Source organism: Seriola lalandi, unplaced genomic scaffold (assembly GCF_002814215.2).
Source record: "Seriola lalandi dorsalis isolate HSWRI2012SDOR001 ecotype SW California unplaced genomic scaffold, Sedor1 jcf7180002054911, whole genome shotgun sequence".
Classification (NCBI taxonomy): domain Eukaryota; kingdom Metazoa; phylum Chordata; class Actinopteri; order Carangiformes; family Carangidae; genus Seriola; species Seriola lalandi.
The window spans coordinates 948,900-959,642 of NW_019525463.1; the positions used below are offsets into that span (position 1 = coordinate 948,900).

Here is a 10,743-nt window from a genome sequence, read left to right on the forward strand (position 1 = left end):
GTCTAGAGAAATCAAAAAATAAACATTGTGTAAAAACAGGTTTTGTGAGTTTGGTATTGCATTTTTATATCTGCTTGCATTTAAGTGCATTCAGTCTTTTGCTGTGGTGATAAATACCTAAATACATTTACTCCATTCCATTTTATGCAACCTTATTACCTCACCATATGTTTTTTTCACAGCCATAGTTACTGAGTTTTCTCGGTTAAGATTTTGCAAACAAAACAAATGAGTAGTTTGTAAAATATGATGCATTGGTATGAACAACCGAAACGTACTGTATAACGCTGTTAAAATGACCTCTACTTTGAACAATTACAGATATGAAGTACTGCTTATATGTTGATGCATCAATAATAATGATCCAATAATATAACACAATACTGATTGGATCCATCCTGTGTAATGAACACTTCTATTTTTAACATTTTGTTGTCAACACTTCTGCACTTTTATTTGAGTAAAATTGTGAATGTTATACTTTTACTTGTAATTGAATATTTTTATAGAGCTGTACTTTTACTTAAGAAAATTATCCAAGTAGTTATTCCAGCACTAGTGTTTTATAATTAAAAAAATCTGACTTTCAAAGTATGTGAATGTCTACAAAACACAAAGTTGTTTAAAAAAGTTAAATATAACCAAAATGTAAAATATCACCAAGTTTTGTTGTTTTGTTTTTGTTTTTGGCTCATCTAAGCACCTCAAATCACATTTCTTGTGATAATAACAATCAGTGCTCTTGGGTCCGGAGCCAGGCAAATTAAATGAGCAGTTTTTTAATTTCTGAGCTCCTTGCTGTGTGGGAACATTCAGCAATGGCTCAGCATGTCAAACCATGTCAAGTGTTACAGTTCCCTTCCTGTTTCAGGGGGAAAAAAATATCACCCCAGAGATGAATTAAACTAAAAGGGCTTGTCTTCAGACCCCTTCCTAAAATGATTAACCCTTCTAGAGCGTATTATTGAGTTCTGAGTGGTTGTGCTTTCTCATTGCCCGTAATTGTTCTTTTTCTGTTGTTGCCTTCATCAGTCTCCCTCCTCATTATATGAAAAGAAGGGAAAAATGTCTGAATAGAGGAGGGAGATTTTCCCACAGTCACTCAACACAGAAAAATACAACATTGTGGCCAGGTTCCCATCCCAATGCCCTGCTGCACAGTCCGCCATGGTCTGAGGGACAGTGCTCTTATAATTGAGTGACCATTCTTCCTCCTGTCTGAAAAGTAAGTGATTGAGAATACAGTTAAATGTAGCTACAAATCTCACATTTGAGTCAGTCCAGACTGCAGGTTGCCATGTCTGATTGTATTTTATTTGACTGCAGATATAAATCACAGTGAATGCCCTGATACACAATACACTTCTTTTCATTTCACCAATTAATAAAAGGCTTTAGTGTGTACTGTCTATAGTATGAGCAGTTTGTAATTTGGGCACAACTTTAATCCTCTGGTAATGATGTTTGCTAGATTGTACACACAAAACATATGATCAGTTTACAAAATATGATGACTTGTTATTAATGTAAACTGAATTTTATAACCTTTGTGATGTAAGATCTATTGGGTGATTGTTGTATTAGACTGCATTAGTCTCAGCTAGTGTATACCTAGTAAACTGAAAGCTTATAACTGCATAATACTGTTGTAAACTATTTATAAAATGCTTGTATACTGCTTGTGAATGCTAAATAGAGGGATTTTCTTAATATTTTGTAATAAATAGATAAAGTGAAGTCAATATGTATTCCTGTTAACAATATAAAAACAGCGACACAACAAGTCAAATATAGAAATGCATGCATTATCCTGTGTTTAAAAAAACAAAACAAGAGTAACACTCAAGTCAAACAAAGTGAAGTTTGCTTATGATTAAATTAGATTATTTTCACTGATGGAAGCTAATTATTTACAAAATTGAGGTGCCTGTATTGCTTGAGGATTTTCTTTTCATGTCACTTTATTCTTCGATTCCATCACATTTGAGAGGAAAATACTGAACCATTTACTGCATTACAGTTACCTGACAGCTATAGTCACTAGTTACTTTAGAAATTAAGATTTTTCCATGAATAACTGATAAAATAATGATGCTTTATTATGGATTAAACTAACCAACAGTACATAGGGCCTACAAGTAGAGCTAAAATGATTAGTTAATTGACAGAAAATCAATTTGCAACTACTTTTTAATTGTGATGGGTACTTCTCACTATTTTCTGAATTTTTACAAAACAATCCAAACAATCAGTTAATTAATCAGGATATATAAAAATAAATATTTAGTTGCAGCCTTAGCCTACATAAAATAGTTAAAATGACTCATCTCAACCAACTACAAAAGTAAAATGCTGCTATAACCATTAATAATAATTTCAGTAATTTTTCAAGCAAAATGTTTTTATTTTTCTGCATTATGAGTACTTTTACTTTTAGTACATTTTCCTGAGTATACATAGGGTTTACATATTTTTTACTTAAGTAACATTTTAAATGCAATACTGATATTTGTAACAGACAATAATTTTACAGTGTGGTGTTAGTACTTCTGTCTAAGGATCATATCTTCCACCATTATTTTATTCTACTACTCCCTTATCAAGGACTGTGTGCGTGCGCGAGCGCATGCGCGTGCATCTGCGCGTGTGTGCGTGCTCGCGCTCTCTCTCTCTACCTCATCTTCTACGCACACACCGCTGCCTCATTCTGACCAATCAGCGGGCAGTATTCTGTAAGCGTTGAGCAGCAATGGCGGAGACAATGAAGCTGAGTGGACATCACACTCTTCTTAATGAGACCAGTGAGATGTCCAGCTACACGGACTGCATTTGTGTGTTACTGAAGCTGCTAGCAAACTTCGGAAAAGAGGTTGGTTGAAGCTGTTTGAACCACGTTGCCCCGAGTGACGGTTCTTCTTTTAGTCCGTGTTGTTAGCTAGCTACATGCTAATGTTTTTAGCAACCGGGTGTGTTAGCAGAGCTGCTTAGCTGACTCCTCCGTTCATTTATTGTCATTCAACACACCGATGGAGTTTTGACAATTAAGTTTAAGTAGAAAAGTAACTGAGCTTGAGTTTATGCCAGCGTTAAACGATTCAATTTTATTTTTAAACGGCTCACAGGTATGCACATGGCTCAACTAGCAAGTCCGTAGCATGAGTTTAAGCAAACATATATCCTTTTTTAAATTTGTTTTTATCGTTATTACTACTCCATAGCAGCTCTTATTGTTGCGACCTGTGGCTAATATTTGAACTATATTATTAATTTTCACATTGTAGCACGCTTTGCTTCGGTACATATGAGATCCTGCCCTTTGGCTTGTAAAGCAAAAATAACTTACACATGTATTAAAAACATCCCCAGTATCAGCACCGTTCACATGCATTTCTGCAGTTTTAAAATGTATAAACCTGCTGCACATTCATCCTGTACATGAACTACATTTACTGCATACATGCATAACTAAAACTACCATATATCTTTACTGATAGTAGCATTGTTGTAGTGGCATCGCATCACTGTTTTACAATTAGTGCTTCAAGTAAAGATTACATGAACTACATGATAAATAATATTTCTTATAAAATAGTGTTCAAAAATTTTCATCATACGTTCCCAGAGCCGTATTAAGATGTCTTCAAATTGCCCACAAACCAAAGATATTAAATTTATTATGACACAAGAAAAAAATACTTGCTGCTTGATGCTGCATTCAAAGAGGCTCGCCCCAGCAAACCATGTCCACTTTTTCTTCAGAGGTGATTAAATGATTAATTCATTATCAAAATAGTTGCTAAATAATGTTTAAGTAATCAACTGATCAACTAAGTAACTCACAATTACCTGACAAATGTGTACATTATATTGAGACCAAGTTATTACATGTAAGAAACTCCATCAGCTGTACAGTAATGTCACTTCCCTTTCTTTGTGTTATTCAAATTAAGCTCAAATTAGATGTTGCTGCTTTGAGAATAGAAGTCAACACTGATGCTGTGAATCCTCCATCTTCAGCGGCTAATGTTTACAGCTGTTTGCAGGAGCATATCACTAAATTACAGGTAAAGTGGCAACACAGCTAATTATTTCCAGTTAATATTGGTTAAATGGCACAATTTTAAATATTTTTAATTAATTTAAGATGGCACAAGGTTAATGTTTTCATACCTTTTTTCCATTCTTAAAATATATTATTGTTTTTTGACACAACCCAACATGAGTTTTTTGTGTATTTAGACTGTTTCAGAAAGCTTAAAGACACTAGTGGATGCTGATACTGAACGATTATCTACAAAGGACAACACATCAGATGATGCGGTCACCTCATCTTCACTCATAGAGCAGATGGCTGCACTGTCTGAGCACCTTCCTCCAAGCTCAGAGGCTACAGAAGGCAAGACGGCGGCTGATGACGTCATGGTGCAGATAAGAGCCGGGAAATCAGAGGTTGGTCTCAGATCAGTCAGCAGATCTATCAGCTGTTCCGGCAGTGACATTTTTAGAGCCCTCTTTACTCTGTCAAGCAAATGAATAATCATAAGTAATTGCTCCCGAGGATGTGCACATGACGTGCCGCAGTGAAGCAAATGCTTGATGGAGACCCGATAAGCCGAGTTCGGCAGAGAATAAGGGGTCCTTTAGTGCTGTGGTCGGGTAGAACAGACCACATTGCTGGAGGGCTTTGAGAGAGGGCCAGGCCCTTGATGGATTATGAAGTGGATGCTCATTACTCTGAGATTGCATGTGGATGAATGACAAGAGGCCCCATTCTGTTGTGCATTTATTTTGGTAGCCAAGCACACAGTATTCATATTCCATCATGTGATGATGGCAAGCAATTCAACTTATTTGGCTACCTGGATTAATTTCCTTCTACAATTCTCATCCCATGTAATGTAAATTGCTGCATGCTGTGTGCAGATTGTTAACATTAAGTAGGCAAAAAACTTTATTGCATTCTTTACACCTATCAATAGCTCATCACACCGTTGTATCTTATTGTCTGTGTCATTTCTCCTTTGTAACCCTAGATTGAGCGAAGAATATCTGCATTTATGGAACGCAAGCAGATGGAGATCAATGAAAACAATGTGCGCGAGTTTTGCAACGTGATCGACTGCAATCAGGGTGAGAATGGGAGAGAGGTTGGGGGCAGGGTGGAGAGGGAGCCTGCACACAGATTGCCAATGTTTCGGAGAGAGCTGATTTCCACAGGCGAGAGGTCAGGCTGAACTGCTCCAAGAGTGGGGCTGAAGTAGGTAACACACTCGGCCTCAAAACACAACCAGCTTAGTCGAGAAAAACATCAGAAAGAGGGTCTTTTTTTAATTCAAAGCCTGTATGAGACACCAGTTATAGAAATCAAGACACACGGATGGTAATAGCATTTGAGTGGGATATATACATCATTCTTTCAAATCTTTTTTATATCCATTTTTGACATAACGTTCTAATTGCGGTTTCATTTTCTCCTCTTTAGAAAACAGCTGTGCCAGAACAGATGCAGTATTCACTCCTTATCCAGGTTTTAAAAGTCATGTGAAAGGTAAGAAAATAATAAATATTTGCCACAAATGTAAATGTGACATTTCTTAACAGCTTAATCTTAAGAACTGCAACCATCATTTTTGAAATTACACACTATTATTTAAAAAAAAAAAATCACAGATGCATAATCCTTCAAATTCTTGAAGGAAAGAATTTAATTTGCTTAACATGAAATGTTGTTTATTTGTAATGTTCACATTTAATTAATACAACTAAATTCAAATGCATTACATGTATGATGGCAAAAATCTGTTTCTGGGTCAACTTGGCGATAGAAATAATGAAAAAGAAGTGCTGAAGACATGTTGTCTGGTCAGTATTGGGTTACAGTTTGTGTTCATGTGTTATGTTCTTCGACTGGCTAGTTACGCGGGTGGTAAACACTTACGGGCCCCAAACTCGGGGTGGGGGAGGCCAAGGAGAGGGCGGGGAGCAGCAGAGGGGGCCAATGGCAAGACACTGTGGAAATGCAGCCATAGAAGAACGACTTCACAACATCGAGACTCACCTGAAGCTCCCGACAGGTCAGAGAAACACAAAGACACAAAAGTTTGACTGTTTTAAAATCAGTGTGTTTCATTTGGTCTGTAATGTTTAAGTGCAACACTGGAAACAGGAGTTCATTTCCAGTTAAACAGAAATATTTGCCTTTTTCAGAAAAAGAAATTATATAAATTTACCATTACAAAATAGATGAAATGTAATTATGAAGGCATTACAAAGTATAACTTGGCCGGGATGGTTCATAAGATAAGAAGCCAGTATTTAAAAATAAACCATTTGTTTAGTTTTTACTTGATATAAACAATGTTACATGCCAGTTTGAACTAACAAATGATTTATTATGACCGTGCTTCTTTTGTTACACTCATTCCCGTGCGTTAGTCAGAGTCCTCGCCCTATGTTTGTAGAATTTGTCATGTAAGATGATCAATATTCAGGCTGCTCAACAAGTGTTTTTATTCCTCAGCGGGCCCGGTCCCATTGAATGTCTACCACAGACTGAAGAAGCTGGAGGACCGTATCCTGGAATTGGAAGGACTCTCACCCGAGTATTTTCAGTCCACAGTGAGTCCTCTGGCTTTGAAACAGACAAACAAAAAGCACTGAAGACTTTATTACTCAGCATAACCACACAGGTCATACAAGTTTGGAGAAGTAATGGTGTAATTTTGACATTTTGTAGATGGGTACATTGTATTCTTTAACCAACCCACAGGATATGTCCGATCAGGTTAAAGCTACAAGAGTCATTGATGTATTCCTCATTCACTCCAGACATGTCCACTCTGGAACAATTGCTCATTTTACATCAGTTAATTATTCTGCTTTTTAGTTCAGAAACAAAATATAGTTATTATAGTGATTTCTGCTTTTTGAACCATTATTTTGACGTTTTAGAGTTTCCTGTTGAGTTATGGGCATCGTGATTTTATTATAGATGATAGTCTTCAATGTAGCAGGTATCACAGAATCAACTGTACATCACATATTATTATCATGAGCAACATGTCATCATATGATGATATTTGGAGTTGGAGCCAATTTTAGCCAATTCTCCAAACGAATACTTAAGGCCCTGCTATTGCCAACCTCTCTCAGCTTGTTGAGGTGTAGACAACCATGTTCCTCCCCTGATACAAACGGACAACAGGTGCTACGTTTCACCTGACAAAGAGGAGTTTCACCAACAGAAACTCCTCCCTGAGCACATTTAGTTACACCTCCCTGTTCACCCATTCATGTACTCAAACTAGCAGGTTCCCTCTTGCCTCACATGAGCCTGAAGCTTGCAGGCGTGTTTAACTTTTGGCACTTTAAGTACTCTGCTCTGATTGGGCGGTTATTTTCTTCCATTGCCAAAGTACTGGCGCACAAAGACAGCAAGTGATGTGTTTCAAAGCATTGTTTTTTAATATTCAAGTCCCAGTAGCTTGTTCAAGTTCTATCATAGAGAATTGGGGAAGCGCTGAACTTGTCAGTCAGCTTCTCCTCCATTTTGTGTTGAAGTACTTTTACATAGTTGAGTTGGAATAGAAAACCACCGTGCTTCCTTTTCCTCAGTGGAATCAAAACTAGTTTAACTTTTCTTGAGCTGGCTAGGTGGCACCACTCAGCGACTTTTGAATCTTGAGTCAAGGGGGCAGTCGCTGGTTTCAGGTTTAATTCACAACAAACCGAAGTGTGCAACATAAGGAAGTTTGGCTATGCTGGATACATCACTGCTGGGATATGAACCTGTAAATATACAACAGAGAAATTGCACACTGTTCCTCCAGCCGTAATTTTAGGATATCTTCGACAGTGAATGACGATGAGAAATGAAGTAATAATATGATGTGAAATGGAAAAAAAATGGAAAATCTGTAGCAGCTTTGTTTCACTGGGTTCTGCTGCAGTTTATCGTTTGCTTTGCACAGATACTGCTTCATGTATTTCTGATCCTTGGGTTTGTTTAGTTCAGAAAGAACTAAACAGTCTGGTATCGGTAGGAAAGAGTATTTTAAGTTGGTCCATTTCACACGCTCTCCACCAGCTGCTGCATTTAATGTGTATGATGCCTAAATTGGAAGGTAGAATATCAGTGTGCTGTAGGAAAAATCATTTCAAAATGAAACAAGGAGTTTCCCCTGATATGTCCAGATACTTCAACACGTTTCCCTCCTTGAGTTACACTTAAGTTGATTTGAATCAAAAATGCAGCGCGTTTGGTTACATTTACTTTAACGTTTAGGTCACTGCAGACAGCTCACTCGAGAAAAGACGACTTTTCACTACGCCATGCTTTTTAGAGAAGTGCAGACTCAGAAGATGGCAGTAATTTATTGGACTTCATATTCAACCCGACAGGCTTGAGCAGAGTCACACAGACTCTAATTTCCCATCTTGAAGGAGTCTGTCCAGCGTGTGTTTAGTTATCTGAGTAAGTGTGCTTGAGATACTGCATGTCTCTTCACACTGGTATTTCTCAGCACAGCATGCTGCTTCTGTGAGTCTGCTGCTTTCCATCTGCTTTTGACTCACTGCATGTTTGTGTGAGCAGTGCAAAAGATGTTGAGTGTCTTTGAATAAAATGATGGGGTCTTTTATATTCGGAGTACCACTCTTTTTTTTTCTCCTCTTTTTTTCTTTTGCGATATGTGAAAATACTGTAGTTTGGTGTTTGCTGAAGAGCTGTACACAGTTGGCCAACGATTTCAGGAACAACATTTTAACACTGAACAGCAAAGCAGGCTACTTGACAAATTATGCAGCAATTTACAACTAAACAATTCCACAAGGTTTTAGAGTTGAAGTTGTGATGTAAAAACATATTTCTTGGCGCAGTCTAAAACACGCGCCATCGAACCTCTGTTCAACATCCGAGGACATTGTCGGATGTTACCCCCACTTATCCCTCTCCATATGTTTGCTGTTTCCAATTATTGTCAAAATACCTTTTTTAAAATAACCTTAAGCTGAAGGGAAAATATGCTGTATTCCTGTCATAATTGTTAGCAATTGTCTGCGGCTCTTTGCTTTTAAAAGTTCACTTCTTTGTATTTCAGTCTGTGGACGCAAGGAAATTCCAAGCCTAAGTTTTGGGTTTACAAATGCCTTTCCATTCAATTGTGTCCGTGTCTCTCAGTAAATTCTTTTTCAGTCCTTGAGGCGAAGTAAGAAAGGAAACAGACAAGTACCTCAGTATGTTTCTTAAAGCTCAGGCTGGTTCAGAAATTCTGCTAATTAAAAAAGTCTAATGTGTACTTGTGTGCTTCTTTTTTTTTTTTTTTTTGCAGAGTCACCTGCACAAGCGACCAAAGACATCCCCTGCTCAGGTTAGTAGCTTTTTTGTTTCCTTTCACTGCGCTTTGTGAGTGGAGGTTAACCTGTTTTGATCGTTTGATCACTACTTTCTTACTTTGTCCTTCAGGGCTGCAGCCTGACAGAGCTGGATGAGAAGATCAATGCAGTGAAAGCAGCGCTGCTCAAGAGGGTGAATGAATTTGGGCCTGGATATGGAACAGAGTGCCCGCTGTAGCAAACACAAACCGATGCTCCAAACACAATACATTAGTTAATGCATTCATCTTGTTTCCTCCATTTCTTTCTCTATTCATCAGCCACTCATTATGACCTTTCTGACCATCAGCGAGATTAAAAAGAGAAAAACTTTTCATATCAGCTTCATTTTGTGGCCATGATTGAATATCAGAATAATACATCCTCTAAATAGTTTTGTAGTTAAGTGAAATGTAATTGCTCTGTGAATAAAGGTATTTTTTCCGCCATGAAAACTCAGACTTGTAATTTTATCATGACTTTAATACTTTAACTGGTAAATGTAATGTGTAATCTGGCTGCAATCAGTTCATTTATTGGTAGAAACTAATAATTACTAACAAATGCAAATAATAATTTTCATTATTTATAATTGATCAGTAATCAAATGTAAGTGATTAGTGGAAAGTTCCCAAAGCCCCTGGTGACATCTTCAAATGTCTTGTTTAGTTCAACCAACAGTTCAAAACACAGATATGCTCAGTTTATTAACTTACCATAATTTCTTACATTTGAATAGCTGAATATAATTCTATCTTAAATGAAAATAATCAAGTGTTGTTGATTAATTTTCTGGCAATCATGAACTACACCTTTAAAAGATCAGGAAATACATTTGATTCAGAATTAATTCATCATGAATGTTTACCATTTTCATCTTTAATGTTTAAAGCTGGGAAGGTGTGTGCATTCATTTCTGTGTTCGTGTGTGTAACTGAGACGAATCAGATAGAGAGAGAGAGAGAGCACCTAATTTATCTGCCTGACTGCTGTGTGACGATGATCACCCCTAATGGTTGTCATTATAACAAATGACCTGATTACTGCAACTCTGTTTGGAAAACATATTGGAGACCAAACAAACCAGCATTAAATGGGACGCCACCGCATTTGACACTGACATGTTTATAAAAGGCTTTTGCGTTGCTTTAACTGAGCAAGCGGCTGAAGCAATAATTACATACAAACATTTGTTTTTTTCTCTTATGAGTAAACTAGGAGGACTTCTGCTGTATCTTGAAACTGCTTTGTATAATAAGGGTTTTTCTATTTCTGTAGTGTTGGAAGTAAAATAAAAGTATTAATACAAGAATTTAAAAATACTCTATTACAAGTAAAAGTCCTGCATTCAGAATCCTACTTAAATAAAAC

At 37.0% G+C, this 10,743-nt stretch overlaps 1 protein-coding gene across 1 annotated transcript; it reads left to right on the forward strand.

The window, feature by feature from the left end:
• Positions 1–2,713: 2,713 nt before the first annotated feature.
• mbip (MAP3K12 binding inhibitory protein 1) lies at positions 2,714–9,827 on the forward strand. Its single transcript, XM_023430734.2, has 9 exons — positions 2,714–2,869; positions 3,951–4,064; positions 4,240–4,449; positions 5,034–5,130; positions 5,483–5,548; positions 5,916–6,074; positions 6,521–6,618; positions 9,330–9,368; positions 9,464–9,827. The coding sequence occupies exons 1-9, from the start codon at positions 2,750–2,752 to the stop codon at positions 9,569–9,571; spliced, it is 1,011 nt and encodes a 336-aa protein (XP_023286502.1). The 5' UTR covers positions 2,714–2,749; the 3' UTR covers positions 9,572–9,827.
• Positions 9,828–10,743: the final 916 nt, after the last annotated feature.